This window comes from Marmota flaviventris, chromosome 3 (genome assembly GCF_047511675.1).
Source record: "Marmota flaviventris isolate mMarFla1 chromosome 3, mMarFla1.hap1, whole genome shotgun sequence".
Classification (NCBI taxonomy): Eukaryota; Metazoa; Chordata; class Mammalia; order Rodentia; family Sciuridae; genus Marmota; species Marmota flaviventris.
This window is the reverse complement of record NC_092500.1, coordinates 5,482,698-5,498,969: the sequence shown is the minus strand read 5'-3', so window position 1 is coordinate 5,498,969 and position 16,272 is coordinate 5,482,698. Positions and strand designations below refer to the sequence as shown.

At 54.0% G+C, this 16,272-nt stretch overlaps 1 protein-coding gene across 1 annotated transcript in view; it reads right to left on the bottom strand.

Annotated features, from left to right (window-relative positions):
* Positions 1–16,272, bottom strand: part of Efcab6 (EF-hand calcium binding domain 6) — a 191,314-nt gene that overhangs the window by 152,550 nt on the left and 22,492 nt on the right. Inside the window, 1 exon segment of the mRNA XM_071609135.1 lies at positions 3,175–3,311. Within this exon segment, the coding sequence (XP_071465236.1) occupies positions 3,175–3,311 (137 nt within the window).

Sequence of the window (16,272 nt, the reverse complement as noted above, 5' to 3'; positions counted from 1 at the left end):
GAAACTGAGGGCCAAGGTGGCATGTGGTCTCAAAACAGGGAACAGTGCTGGGGGGGGGGGGGGCGGCAAGCTTTTTTGAAATTTCTACAGTGTTTCCATGTGGCAAGAGAATTTTAAAACACGTAAACCACGGTCCACCCCTGAAATGCAGAGAGAAATGGGATGTGTGGATTTTTCAAAATGGATTTTCTATTATTCAAATCTGATGAATGTTTTTCTAGATAATTTCTGGGTTATTACATTTCTAAAAAATTGACAGTTTTAAAATGTTTGATTATATTATCTCCATGTGTTAGTTTCTATAATTATCTAATTTCATGCTGCTTTCTAAAAATTTAGTAATCATTACTTAAAATATGTGTTACTTTTCTGTTTTCCAGATTGAACAGAGCGCGGTGTTCCCTTCCGTGCCTGCTTGCCACCTTGCCGAGCCTGCCTCTTGTGCTAATCAGACACCTATCTCCAGAGACGGCGGCTGCCAGATGTCACCACAGAAACCCCCTCAACAGCCCCTTTCCTCCTCAGCCTCCATCTTGCAAAAACAGGCTGTGAGCTCAAGCACCGGAAGGAGGGTCTGTGGCCCCCTCTGAGTCCTGCCCTGGGCGAGGAGCTCCCGCCAGCCCGCCAGGCTGTGGAAGCGCAGCGCTGCTGGAACAGCCTTTGCTCCTGGAGCAACCTGACCTGGGCATCCGCGTATCTGCTCAGTCACGAGGACACAGAACCCCGTGGGAACGTGTCCTGCAGGCCAGCCCTGGCCATGGAAGCCTCCGCCCTGCTCAAGAAGCGGCATCCGCACAGCTTTTCACAAGAAAGCACGGAAGATGGAACCACTCCTGAGACGCAAGCACGGGAGCCACTGGCCAGGACCTGAGCTCTGGGCTCAGCAGGCAAGCCGCCTCGTGGAGTGGCCAGATGGAGGAGGAGGAAGGCCCCGGTGAGCCACAGCCTCTCCAGCATGGGCCCCTGGGTGCAGAGCCTTAGGCTTAGCGCCAGGTCTCCAGAGCAGCTGACCTTCAGCGATTGCTCCTCTCCCTGCTCACAGACCTCTTTGCGGAGATCAAATACTCTGGCCTGGAGGGCAGTGAAGGGCAGGGTGGGGTGGGGTGGGGAAGGAAACGGAAGTCTGAGGGGTTTTGAGATAGTCCTGGGCAGGTGTGAAGCTGGGTGGTCGGTCCATCTCTGGCCTCTTGTTTTACACGGGCTGGACAGTATTCTGCAGCTAAAAGGAGCCATCCATTAAGAGCATTGGATGTTTACAATTATGACATGGTCCCCACGAAGGAAGCACCCGCTGTGTGCAGGCAGATCCCAGCACTCCACGCACCCTGCAAAGCCCCCTTGGTCCCCACCCTGGCAGACGGGCTTCTCGGCACCCAATTCGTAAAAGAAAATTGAGTTCCAGGGGCCCAGGAGTCTCCTGGGGTCCTTGAACAGAAAGCACAGGCTGACCCCCTGTGGGTCAGACGTCAGAGCCTGGCCATCCCCAGCACGCGAGCGCCCAACCTGCATCTTCAAAAGGAAGCAGCTAGATAAAAGGATTCAAGAATGCCTTGTTTCTTGCTCCAAAATTAAAAAGACAAAGTTAATACGGAAGCAGCGTCTTGAGGAAGAAGTGCATTGTCGAGCTTCAATAAGGCGAGCATTAAAGCAATTGAAGAACGGCTCCTTTTAGTCTCCGAGCTCTTGGTCTATTGTGTGAAGTTTCTCAAGCCTTATCGTGAAAACAGCATTGTTTTTGAGGCTTAAAAAAAAAATCTCAAATAAAAATTTGTAGAGTTCTTTATTATTCAATACTTAAGAGATGGGAAAACAGACAGTAACATTTTTTATAGATTTACTAGGTTGGAGACTGCGGTGCCAAACACAAGGTTTATTGTCAAATAAAACACTGCTTTGTTTTTTGATTGCCTGTTTTAGAAGAGTGCTGTTCTGTTCTATAATTGCACGCACAAAATTATTTAATTTGTTTTGTTTGGATCTTATTCTGGGCACTTTCCCAGCCGGAAAGGATGTAAAAATTAAAATATCTATTATGTCTTTTATAATATGAGGTGGGTTATAAAGAGGAAAAAAGAAGAAAAAGCCTTCACAGGAGTGGGAAAGACCCGTTTTTCTAAAGCCTCCTTGCTGTTCGCCCTGCAGTGTCTGTACCCAGGGCAATGCCCCTTCCGCTGCCTTGCCCTGGGGACTGATTGCTCCACTTCCAGCATGGACTCTGTCTTTGTGAGGCTTCCTGAGGCTTCTCTGGAGTGACAGCGGCCAGCTTTAATGACAGCTTGTGTCGCAGTCCCCGGCTGAGATAATATGCTCCCTCCTTTTGCAAACTGCCTGGAGGGCCGGTCCCCTGAGCCTGGGTAGCAGTGAGCCCACACACCTAGGCTTCGCTCCTCTAGGAGTACACGGATGATAAAGCCTAAGGCACGGCACTGTGAGGTCACCACCAACAACTGATGATAAAATAGGACGGACAAAATGGCACACTGTGATGGAAGTTACTTCAAATGTAGGAATTATTTCTGGAATTTTCCATTCAACATTTTTGGACTGTGGTAGCTAAAACCACCGGAAGGGCAGCACCCAGGAAAGGCAGGAAGAGGGTGCCTTCCCAGCGGGACTCTCACAGATAAGCCAGGCCAGGCCACCCTCCACCAGCACAGAAGCCCTCTGGCTTCCTCTAAAGGACCTAGAGTCCACTGGAGGTCCAAACGCACTCCCACGCGCGCTGCACAAATCGGGAGCAGGTGGTGTGGCTTTGACACGGTGCTATGCCCACTCCCTGCCACAACCCACCCCCAGCCACCATCCTGCAAGGACGATGACATTTCTGCCATGACATCCAGAGGGAGAGCCATCAGGAGCAGCTGCTGCTTCTCCTCCTGACTTGGGGCTTGGAGTAAAACCTAACTGTTCAGAGCAGAGTGAGGACGGAGGGCATGGCGCCCCAGAGGGCAGGGAGGCGGCTGGGGAAGGAGCAGCCTGTCCCCCTGTTCCAACCTGCAGGCCCTGCCCCAGGGTGCTCAGGGAACGGAGAACCAGCAGGTATTGCTCTGGAAAATTTGCAGGGAGCTTCAGGACCCAGTAGAAACACCCAGAGAGGAGGTGGGCGGGGCCCAGCCACAGTCAGCTGTGCGGCTGCCAAAGTTCCCAGCACCTCCACCTGCCCGGGGCCCTCGCCTTTTGTATTCCTCATCCGTCATCTTCAAGCAGAAGGTCTCCAGAAGCCGCTTCAGCTCCTGTGGCTGAACCAGCCCTGTCTTGTTAACATCAATGAGCTTAAAGGCTTTGGTAATGGTTTTCATGTTCCGAAAAACCTACATAGGAAAAGTGATTGGAGAAAAGTCAAAAGAGCCAGTGTTAAAAACCAAAATGGTAATAAAAAAGTGAACGTTTTTTAATACTTCTTGTAAAATAAAATGCTTTCAAAGATCCACAGTGGTAGGCATTGGAAAATGACATGTCTATGGAAAAAAGCCACTTTGCATTTATTGAATGTTTTCAAGGCAATTTTCTCAGTAAATGGTCTTAGTTTAAAAAAAAAACTTTCTGATGTAAAGCAGTAAGTCTCATACACAATTCAGTCTCTTTTAAGGCAGTAGGAAAAATCTTTTTTGTTAATTGATGCTTCTAAACTACGTTCTGGCATAGCTGGACTTGTAAGATTTTTAACTTTTCACAGCCATATGCAAACTATTTTTACTAGGACCTAGAAAATATAACTGTATAGTTCAACCCCTCTGAAATTTTTAAAGATATCACAGAAAAGTTTTATGGAGCCCTTCCCCAAATCTGGCAAATGATATGCACTGGGCACGTGACCGTGCATCTGGCCTAAGGGGCTGCAGAAAGGAGCGGCCTCTATTCAGAGGGCAGCCTCCACCCCGGGTACACCAGAGCCAGCTCCAGCTCTCGGGCCACCCTGGCAGCCCACGTGAGGCAGGCACCACTTCCTGTTTTTCACACTTTACCTGTTTGCTTATTCATTTTTGGCAGTGCTGGGGTCCAAATCAGGGCCTTGCTCATGCTAGGCCAGCGCTCTTCCACTGAGCCACACCCCCTGCTTTCCTGCCCATTTGTAAAGAGGGAAACTGAGGTTCAGGGAGGCTCCATGAAGAACCCACCCCATGGCTGGGCAGCATGACGCTGCTGCAAACTCAAGTTTACCTTTTACCCCACTACGCTGCCAGGGAGAGGAGACACGGAAACACAGTGTTATGCCACTGCCTGCCACAACCCACCCCAGCCACCGTCCTGGAAGGACCATGCCGTTCCTGCCATGACCTCCAGAGGGAGAGCCTGCACACGTGACCATGCCCTTGTTCTAGTCCCTAGAGACCTCGGTCCCCTTGTGCCTAGGCAGTGTGAACCGTGAACGGTCGCTTTGTACCCTCCACACACTTTAGGGGACAGTGGGAAGGAGAGCCAAGAGCAAAAGCCAGCAAGGGCTGCTGGCCTTCAGAGGAGAGCGGCTTCCAGCCGGCCGGGAGCCTTCCTGTAGGAGGGGCCAGGGGCAGTCCACACCAGCACCTGCGGACCTCCAGGCGGGGGCAGGGGTGGATGTGGGGTGCTCTGTAGGGCGGGGCACAGTGAGGAGCGAGGGGTAAGGCCGATCCCGGATTCCACATCCCACGCTGGATCCAACCTGGCCCTCAGGGAGGAGTGTGGGGAGTGGCTTCAGGGTGACAGCTTTGCTCCCTTCTCACCCACACCCCGTTTCCTCCCCAGGCCTCCTCTGAATGTCCCCTGGCTGTCTCTCTCACCCATCCTGCCAGCAATAAAGCCCCTGCTGCTTCTCCCATGGGAAAGCCCCACCTCAAGCATGAGGGACCATGAGCTGGTGGGGACAGTGGCCTCCTCGTGGAAGCCTGTGCCTGCACGCCTGACCGCGCCTCTCCTTGCTCTAGTCCTGGAGACCTCGGGTCCCCTTGTGCCTGGGTAGTGTTAGCGCTGCACCGTCACTCTGCCCCCCCACACTCTAGGCATTCACAAGGATGGGCCCCGACAGCCGCCTCTCAGCTCCTCAGCTTCATTCTGCAAGATGGCACCTGGGCTTGGCCACCACCCCCTCCTCTCCAGCTTGCTTCAAGTGCCCAAAGCCCACCAACAGGGCCCCACCAGGCCCTGCACCTGCTACTCCGCCTCCCCCCCCCGCCACCCCCGTCCTCACTTCCCCCAGAACCTGTATTAGCACTGTCCCTGCGTGCTTGCCCCTCCCCCACCCTCCCACTCTCAGACCCCAACCCCGAGTAAACACAGCTCCCCAGCTTTCCAAGCCCCATCCAGATGGCTGATGTGGCTGGAGGGAAAACACGTCACCGAGCACTTCCCTGACCCTAGATGCAGACCACTGGCCCTGCCCGGACAGAGTGCTGGGTGACCATCCTCCACCACCACTGTTATGGGCCAGGCTATACGGGCACAGACCAAACAGACTCCATTTTACCTGAGACTCCATATCATGTTAGAAATGCTTCTCCCGTGGGAAAGCGCCGCCTCTGTGCCCATTCATATTTACCTAGCAGAGCACACTTGGCAACACAAACAGCAATTCCTATACGATGGAAAATTGTTCTCTTTGGTTTCCATTTTTCTGGGACAATGTACCTTGCAGAGACTGATTGTCTAGACGTTAGTGACCATTTTCATTCTGTAACGGGTACTGAACTAGGGTCATTTTGACCCCCTTCCCTTCTGCTTGCTTGCTGCTATGCCAACTGGAGAGTCCTGTGGGAAATACCCATGTACCCATTGCATTGTCTCACTAACTGGCCAGCCCAGCTTCCGTACCTGCTTGCTTGCAGCTACGTAACCCCGATGTCGGTTATGCGCTTAAATATCCTGAAATGCTCAAGCTCAGGGCTGTTTCTTGCAGAAGCAGTTATGGGTCCTGTGGGGAGCAGTCGCTGGCTAAATAAAGACTCTTCAATTTGCACAAAACCGGGACTCAGTGTGTTTTCTGAGCGCCCGCCCCACAACACCACAGTCCACACACCAGCTACACAACTGCTCCAGGGCAGGCCCACCCCTGAGCCACCCCACACCTTCCTCACTGTGGCCTTAACCCCCCACTTTCTCATCCTGCCTCTTCCTCTCCGCTGACTGGCCTGCTTCTTGCTTTATGCAGAAAACAGTGGGCAGGACACTCGTCTGTCTGCATTGTCCGTCTAACCCTTCCAACGTTGGCTCCAGAAGAGCAGAGTCTGCTCCCTGGTCGGCGCCCGAGTCGAGTCGACACTCTGGGCACTCAGGAAATGACTGCTGCAATGAGTGGGTGAAGGCCCTCTTCCCACCTGCTGCAGGCTGAGGAAACGCCCAGACCAGGGTCTGCCCACCACGACTGCCCCCTGCATGAAATCATGATGACCGTCGGTGTGATAATGACAATATCGCCATCACTGAGGGACTGTCCATCATACACAAAGCCCATCTAAATTCCCCGTACACCTCTCTGCCCTTCCCACAACCCGAGCACCTCGGCTGGCGCGGCCTGGATATCAACCTGGCCCTGCCAAAGGCAGACAGGGGAAAGGCCCCGCTGGACAGGGCCCACCCCTGCTTGTTCCCCTCCACCCGGCTGCTTGGACTAACAGGCGGCTTCGGCCACAGGCAGCACTTGCTCCCACCACCAAAGAAAAATCTCAGCACCCTGTCCACTGCCAAATCCGATCTGCTCTTGTGGGAGACGGAGGAGGACAGGAGACGGACACTTATTTAAAACCCCAAAGCAGCCCATATGGATCTCCAGCACCGAGAGCCGAACAGCAGCAGACCTGGCGCGGCGCCCATGCCCACCAGAGGTCCGTCTCCAAGTGCCTTATCATTTGTCAGACTGAAGTTTGGCAGGACGGGAAGAAAGGGGCTGCAGATGGCGAGGCTCACCCCAGGCAAGAGAGTGAGGGCAGTGGAGTGCAGGACAGGTCCACGCCCGGGCGGGCGGGGCAGGAGAAATAAGGTGGCTGGGGGCCAGGAAGGGTGACCCTGCCCCGCCCATCCCAGGGCTCCAGCCACGCTGAACTCCTGGGAACTCACAGGCTCGGGGCTCTGCCCACCTGGCCCGCAGGAAGGCCCGGGGCTACCTGGCCTCCCTCCTGCCTCCTCACTCTGCTCCAACTCTCCCTCTGGCACCAGGCCCGCTCCACCCCACTGGCACTTCTGATCTCCTCCCTGCACAGTGTCCTACTGCCACACCAGGTCTCCGTCACAGCCACCTGCTCACAGGGGCCAAGCACTCCTTCACCCCTTTGGGGCCAGGTGCTGCATTTTCCTTCCCGCACTAACCCACACCTGGACCATTTCACGTTTCTCAGCTATTGAGACAGGACCTTGGGCCTGTCCGCTACTCTCCCTCAGGGCCTAGAGCTGCCTAGAGAGAAGGACTTCTGGGGGCTGGACATCCTCTACCTGCTGCCTGGACCGCCTTTCCCTGGTGCTGCCACTGGCCACCCTGGGGCAGGACTTGGTACCTTCTCTCCTGGCTTCCCTAATTACCTTCCCTGGCTTGACCTTGACATCTTGGTTTATTGGTCCTGACCTTGGCGACCAGCGCCCTCCCTGCCTGTCTCTGCCCCTCCCGTCTTCCCCGTCTCCACCTTCAGTCTGCCAACTTTGGGGAAGAGTGCTCCCAGGCCAAATCCACCAACAGAGAGGCCCATGTTAGTTTTCCGTTGCTGTGACCCAAACGCCTGAGCAGAAATCTTAGCGAGGAGAAGTTCATCTGGGGTTCATGATTTCAGAGGCTCAGTCCTTGAGGGCCAACGCACCCCTCTGGGTCCAAGGTGAGGCAGAACATCATGGGGAAGGGTGTGGCAAGAGCACCGCTCGGCTCATGGGTGCCCGAAGCAGAGGGATAAAGGGAGGAAGGGGCTGCAGGGACGATGACCCCTCTCGGAAATCCTGAGATGGTGATGCATCAAACAGTGAGACCCGGAAATCAAAAGATGCCAGTAACATGGAGGGTCTACCCAGGCAAGCTGCTGGCCGTGGAGACAGCCAGCCTAAGACAGGCCACGGAGCGTGTGCAGCAGCAGCAAGGCCCAAGGGGCGGGCCTCCCCAGCCCTGTGGAGAGCTCTTGCTGCAGGCAGCCCTGTGTCCTAGAAGCTGCACAGAGACTATGGGACCTGTGTGCCTGCTGGGTCTCAGTCTCGTTTTGGCCCTCCCTTCTTCCTATGCCCCATTCCTCCCTTTGGGGATGGAGTGTTTACTTCGAGCTGCTGTATCTTGGGTATATGTAAGATGCTTTTGATATATACACCACCTGCCCCCAGTGACCCCCCTTCTTCAGTCACATCCACCTGCCCCCAGCGACCACCCAGTCAGTCCATTCCAACTAGGAGGGATGATGATTAGGGATGATGATCAGGCTGCAGCTCTCACAACCCAATCGCTTCGCCCCTGAACATTCCTGCATTAACAGGGCTCTCGGGACACCTCACATCCAAACCATCACAGGGGCTGGTGCACAGTTGACAGAGGGCCACTGTTTCTTGTTTCTTCCAAGTCCAATGTGTGTCTCAGAGAAGAAAACCGGTCTCACTCTGTGACTGCCCAGAGGGCAGCCTGAGAGAGCTGACGCCGTCACCTGGCATCAGCACCTGTGGAGACCTGGCCATCTTATCCAGGTGCGATAGACCACTACCCACACCTGATTTTGTACACCTGCAAGCTAAGAATGGGTTTGACACTTTTAAGTGGCTGGAAGAAACCAAAAGAATAGCATTTCATGACATGTGAAAGTCATGTGGATTTAGATTTCAGTATCTGTAAATAGATTTTATTGGCATGCAGCCACACTCCCTCATTTACATATTGCCTGGGCACTTTCCCCTACCAGGGCAGAGTGGGGTGGCTGAACAGACCCTCCCAGCACAGAGGCCAGGCTGTTGGCTCCTGGCCCTTTAGAGCAGGTTCACTGGCCCCTGTCGTCCCCCCTCCCACAGGTGTCTGAGTGGGTGGGGACATTTCGGGGGAGATTCTGTGCACAAACACAAGGAAGAGCACTGAGGATCTAAAGAGAACCCTCAACGATAACTAGTCATGACTAAATTAAATGTGCAGAGCCAGGAGGTCAGCCGGCTTCCTGAAGCTGCCGAAGTGTTTCCCTCCTGGCCCCACCCCGCAGTCCCACTCTCTGGACCCTGCGAGTGCTGGGCTGGGGTGGGCACTCCCTGGCCTGGCTCCCACTGCACTCGGTCTTGCCCCACTTCCCCCGCTGTGCCACAACCTGCCCCATCCTCCCCACCGAGCCCTCACCGCAGCCCCCGGAAGCCCTGCAGGATCTGACCCTCTGATCTGGGAAGATGCTGCAGCTGGGGGAATGAGGGATGAGGCCAGCCACCTAGAGAAGGGACCAGAGCAGGCACAGACCTAGACACCAGGTTCTTCGGTCAAGAGACCCGGGCCTGGCACAGCGGAGAGAGGTCTCAAGTTCCGAATGTACTTCGTGAACCAAAGCCCCGTCAGCTGACTCTTAAAGCAAGCAAAGGCCAGTTTCACACAGGCGAGAAGTGAAACAAGTGACTTCTCAAATACAGATGATCACATTTTAAAAACCCACAGGAACAAAAGCTAAAATATTCCAAAAAGATTGAGATGAAGGCAGAATCATAAATGCCACCACAGGAAGCGCTGACCACCTGTCCTTGAAGACTGCAGCTGGGCACGGACGTGCAGGCCTCCTCTCAGGCTCCGGCCTCCCTGTAAAGCCCAGGAGAACGCCTGGCTGCAGCCTCCCCCGGGCAACTCCTGTGCCAACCACTCCTTGCTCTCCCCCAGAGACCTGGACCACACAGCTCAAAAAGAGGCTCTGGAAGCCCAGCTCCACCCTATGATGCAGGGAATCTTGGGAAAGCAACACGATTCCTCAAAACTTCAGTTCCTCACATGTGAAGTGGGAATGAATAAGAGCACGGAACACGTCCGGTCAATGCTGCTGTCCTGGGGACCGCTGACTGGGTCAACAGCTGAGCACAGTTCCAAACAACTACATACCCTGTCAGGGAACGGTAAGTGGCTGAACCGGCAGCACTGGACCCAGCCCCTCCTCCTCCCCACTGCCCCTCTGCCCAGCTGAGGGAACAGAAGCCAGACAGGGAAGAAGGTCTTGCATCAGGCAGGAGTCAGGGCCAAGAATAGGGCCTGGATCGAGGAGTAACTTCTGAGTAGAAGGACGGATGGTTGCACGGACGGATGGATACACAATTGATGGATGATTGAACAGGTGATGGATGATGAATGGATGATGGACAGATGGGCAGTGAGTGGAAGTAGGGACTGATAGAGGATGGATGGATGGATGAATGATGGTGGGTGACTGGATGGACAGATGGATGAAGGATGGAAGGACGGATGGATGGTGGATGACGGATGGATGATGATGTGTAGATGGATGGGTGGGCAGAGGGGTGAACTTGAGGGAGACTTAGAACTGCATAGGCAGTTGGGGCAAGATGACAAATGAGGAAGTCAGGGGCAGGTCCAGACAGTAAGAGAACAAAGAGTCCCCCAATAAAGTACTCATGGATATAAGGAGGGGACCCAATCAGGTACACTTCCATAACAAACTGACTGATGGATATTGGAGGGATGGATATGTAGGTAGGCAGATGGGTGGTGGGTGGATTGGATACACAGAGGGATGACGGGATGGATGGATAGATAGATGGACAGGGATGGACGAATGGATGATGGATGCTGTGATTGCAGCATTCACAGGGAAGAAGTGGAGGTAAGCCAAGAAAGTCCTTGTATAGCAGGATAGGTACCTGCAGGAAGGTCAGTTAGGCATCTCATTTCCCAGGGGACTCAGTGATCTGCTCTGGGCCTTGCTGGTGGAGGAACCGAGAATCTGACAGCAGAGCGAATGGGGCCGATTAAAGCAGTTCTGCCAGCAAGGACAAGACGTGAATTTTCCATGCGTTGCAAAGACACCAAGAGAGGTAGAAAACATGGGTTTTCCTGTCCCCAAAGGGCTGCTCATAGGTGAGGGGACCTGGCAGCACAAGGATGTGAAGGAGGCCAGCTGGTGTGGGAGTGAGGAGGCCCAGATAGGGCTAAGTCGGAGCCCACCCTTCTCATCAGGAAACCAGAGTTCAGAGGCCACAGGCACTGTCCTCATAAGCTCCCTGTGTGCTGGGAGACCGTGGATTTCACCTGCTGCCCCCCCCCCCCCCCCGCTGAGGGAGGGAGAGGCACGCTCTCTGCCCACCTCCCCATAGGCCCCAGATCTTGGAGAAGGAGGCAGGACCAGGAGAGGAGGCCTAGCCACACCCCGGCGCAGCGCGCTCTGGAGCCTAGGACGTGGAGCTTGCTGGGATCCAGGCTCAAGCTGGCCTGTCCTGGGCTGGCCTCCACCTGCACGTGACAGGAAGCCTGAGACCTGCCTGAGCCCTCCTTGAGGTCACGTGAGGTGAGCAGCATGGGGAAGAAGATCACGGGTCCCCCCTGGGCTCAGGTGGCTCAATAAACCGCCCGTGGTGCGCGTTATCCTCACTCCGTGGTTCTTTGTTTAAAATCTTTTCATAGCACTTGGAGCTACAGGAAGGATCGCTGTGAGCCCAAAGAAATGGGACCACCCAGACTTAAAGGAAGAGGCGCAGAAGAGTTCCCAGCCGAGGTGGGAGGCTTCTCCAAGCCGCAGCGCAAGCGGCAAACTCACTCCCACCGTGTCGTCTCCTCCCGGCGCCCACCTAGCCGCTGCCTGTCCACTGCCTCTCCTGGGCCCCCTTTTCCCTGCCCGGTTTCTGGCAGAGCGCCCCCGCCCCGGCCTGCAGACGGTGCCCCGGGAGGGCCTCAAGCCGACATCGGCCCAGAGGAGAGCGGAAGAGTGGGGCGGGCCCTGCTGTCGGTCTGGCACCTTTCTGTCACCACCACAAAATCCATTTTAAATTTAAGAAGTAAAAATCTTAAATGAAACCATGAAAAAGGATTTCTCTTACAATAAACACATCAATGCTCATTTTCCTTATTATTCTACTTTTGGCTATTTTGTATAAAATCTTTAATTAAAGTTTTTCTTTGAAATTGTCATTATCAACCCAGAAGAAAGAAGGGGGAAAAGAACAACACAGCTGTGCAGATATGGAGCACTATTCAGGACTAAATGAACTGGAACGAAATAAGTAGCTTGACTGCTATGTTCTTCGTGTTGGCTCGGTATTCTCAATAGCACAGTCTAACTTGTCACTTTATATCGATTCCATCTGTTTACACTCTGCAGAGTATTGGCTTCCTACCGTGAACATTTCCTATTTACCAGCTGGTAGAGATGAGCCAAACCAGATAGGAAAAAAATTAGACCACATTCAGAACCTCATAAACACAGACTTTCAATTCGGGGACATGGGGGAAGCGTGGTGGCCGGGCACTGCTCACCTTTAACAAAGGCTTCTGCTTCCTGGCGAGCACCCTCCCTGCTCTGGTGCTCTCCCCAACAGGCCAAGGACTGTGCATTTATTCCTGAACATATGCACACCCTGTCTCCACCAGAAACTGAACAAGCTTCCATGAAAAGACATCCAACTGAGCTCCATGGGGAGGGAGAAGGGAGCCGGAAACAACAAACTAAAGGGACCCAAAAAGCACAGTGGTGATGGTGGAGCAGACAGAGGGAGGCCTGCTGTCGTCCACTCCAGAGGCACGACAACCTCCCCCTGCACTGGATTTTCATTTTCAAAATGCTGACTTGCAACGTATAGCTTCAAAGAGTGCTGGTGAGAGACGCTAGCTGCCCATGGAACCTGTGACAAGCCCTAAAGAAGCCCCAGCCTACTACCAGGGGGCTCAAAAAGGGGGCCAGATCTTTAAGAAACCTCCTGCCTCCCCTCTCTTCCTCACCCACCCACACTCCCCGGAGGCCAGCTGTGCCCCAGGCACAGGTGGGGAGTACTGGAGCCCCGAGACCCAGACCCGGCTCACTCTGGAAGAGCCCCTCACCAGGAGGAACTCGTCGAGAAGGTCAAGGGCTGCCACCCTGCCTGGCACCCCGCTCTTTGTTTGAACATCATGGGAGAAGGTCCTGCTTTGAGAAAGCCAGCAAATCCAAAAGGACTTCCCCAGGGAAGTGGAAAGTCTCTAAGACAGTGGGAGTGCCACATGTTACTATGGCACTTTACCAGGATCCAAGTAGGTCACAGGCCACCCAACACGAGAACTAGATCAGGATCACGATAAAAATAGAGGGGGATAGGGCCTGTCATCTACCTCCTCCAGCCTGTCCCAAAGAGGCTTTCCTCCAGGGCAAGTTCCTCTGGATATTGACGAGCACTAAACAAATTACAGAAAGGCTTCCAGAACATTCCATTTCTCCACAATGGCTTCCCCTGAGCCCTCATGGCACCACCTTCACTGAGAGCCACTTTCTAGTATGGGGACCTGAATAGCTGGGACCTGGAAGGCAGAATATGGCACAGGTTTGGGGAGGAAGATTCTCACTCAGGCACACAAAGCAGAAGTATCTCGCCGTCCCCTTCTCCCACAGTGACATTTTTCCTCTTGGAAAACACCTGCCCTGTGTTTCCTTGCCTTCCTGCCTTCTGATCACTTGTTAATTCCACAACTTGATGAGCTCCTAGTAGCCCTGTAAGTGCAAACTGCGGGGACCCCCCCCTTCCCCCTAGGCTAGGCTGGACCCACCGTCCCCCGCAGCACCCCCAGTGGCCAGGGGCACTGCCTTCCTCTTGCACACTGAATTTACTCTCCACATCACTCAACCCACCTGTGCTGGAGCTACACGCTGACCACGGTGAGGCGCCATAAATGAGCAAGATGTGAACCCACTGTAACTTATTGCGCTCGCCTGTGCTCGCACACTGACTTCAGGCTGCTGGAGACAGGGATCAGCCACCTGTGTCCCCTACGCTAGTGGTGCTCAGCTAAATAAGGCAGGCTGATGATGAGGGTAGGAGGGGAGTGGCCTGGGGCCTGAAGCAGGCGATACCTCATTGTGCCACTCACGGCACCCCCACATACCTCCTTGCTCAGGTCAGGGGTCTCAGACCTTCAAGGCCTCCTCCTCCCTGCCCCAGGCCCCGGGATGGAATGAAGCCTCCAAACACCTTCTCCTGCAGACTGCCTTTCACATGTGGTCTGTCCTAATCTTCCTTGAAAAACAGTAAGTCTCCTCAGAATAGGCGCGGGGCTTGTCTCCTGCCCATGCCCCGCCACTGCCCACCTCCATGAGCCTCTCTGATGCCACACTGTAACCCTACGAGCTACCCCGCACCTCTTCCCCTAAACACCATGGAAGTTCCACTGTGGAAACCTACCCACAGCCCAATCGTAGGCTCCCACCCACGCTTCTCCTCAAGCTGTACCTGCCTGTTCCAAGCGACGGGAACTGTCTACAAAACTATTCATCTGAAAAGTGACTGTGTATTAGGTGCTGGAGCCGTTCAAGGTACAACAGTCACACAGTGAGCAAGACAGAGAAGGCGCCCGCGACCAGGAGGCATGTCCCACGTGTAAACAAGTAAACAAACAAACCTCCATGTTCAAAGTGTCAAGGAATGTATGCAATGGTGGCCGGGAAGTCCAAGTCCTCTGTCTGAGAGCTCTCCCAGGTATGGTGCCACCCGCCGGAGGCTCGCCGGCAGCTTTCTCCAAGTGCAGCTAAAGCCATAGGCGTGGTCACTGAGGGGCCTGAGGACAGCCGTCCTGTGAGTGCAAACCAGATGGAAGGGGCACGAGAGGGGACAGGAAACCTAGGTGAGCGGGGACTGAGAAAGCACCTCCAGAGAGGACAGTGGCTTAGGCTGTCACAGTGGCAGTGGGATGGAGAGAAATGGCCAGGTTCTGGGTCCTGCTCAGGATGCAGGGACAGGACTTGCAGCTGGACATGGCAGAGTGGACATGGAGGGGCTGGTTAGCCTCTGGGCTTTGCTTGAGTAAGTGGTGAGTGGGAGGTGGCCAGGGAGGAGGAGGCCTGGGCTGGGCAGGAGAGGAGCAGCAGTTACCTGTGCCCCGGGGCACTGGCCCACGGGGGCTTCATCGCATCAGCCTCTCACCATGCCCTCTGGAACTTTATGCTGAACACTGTCATTTAACTCTCCACCATGAGGACTCACACCCTGTCTCCAAGTGCAAACTCCTCCTAGTCCCTCAGATAACTTCCACGCCTGGCACTACGATGAGTTCACTTTATCTTTATTCTCACGCAGGTCCCAATGGTACTGCGATGCCCCTTCCCAATTTCACAGAGAAGAAGCAGTCTCCTGGGACGCCCACTTGCTGGGGTCACTCAGACACATGTGCGGGCCTGCCAGGGCCAGGGGAGCTCTAGGCTGTACCCTGACACCACTGTTTTGGACACTGATCCCACAGACTGTGTCTGTGCTGTTAATGTGCCATGTGCAGATAAACTTAGTCTGAAATAACTACAAACTCTGTAGCAGGATCTTTGCTGTGGTTTCCTCATGAAGGCTTTAGTAAGCAAATTAATAATAGAGCAACCAAAAATATGTCCTAGGATAGAACTATTTTCAACATAATTTTTTGTGTGTGCAATGGCAACTGATTGTTTTGTGGTGTGAGATTCTCTAGATCAAAATGTAAGCACTACTCTTCATTTAGCTGCACAGAGACACACTGAGAAAAGCTGTGACATTATTAATCACCATCCTGGGTGTGATTGACAGGCTTTTGTGCGGGGAGGAAGAAGTGCCTCGGATCCAATCTGTCCCAACAGCTCTGTGATATGCTAACATTTCCTTCAGCTGAGAGAGGAGATGTGTCCAAATACCTGCTGCAACAGGTAAGTCATACCCGTGCGCCGGTGCAGAGCTGAGGAAACTCCAGTCAACCAAAAGCCTGGAGGTGGCTGGGTCTGGCCTGGCCTTTTTATCAGGCAAAGGCCGCCTTCCAATATTCCTGAACTCAGATGTGGCGTTGCCACGTTAGGTATGTTTAAGAAATGGTGGTTATTCTAACACCTGTTTCTCTGTTTCCTCTCAGTAATTTTTTAGATTTCTTCTTTTAAAGGACGTCCCCCTGTCTCAGACAATGAACCCATCACTTCTGTCCCTTTTCCATGAGGCCATTACAGAGCAAGCAAGCGACTTAGCACCTGTAATGTTTTACTCTCTGCTTCTGACATGGCTAAGGCTGCCATCTATTAGACTCCAAGGCACCACAGCAATCCCAGGAAACCTGAGTGGACGGCTCGGTGTCCGACAGGTTCGGCGTCCGAAAGGCGCTAGCCACAGCTGGCTGGGTGGACCACGTGTTCCCCCACCCGACACCGGAGCCTTCCAGCTTCTTTCCTTTTGAGTCCCCAGACCTGG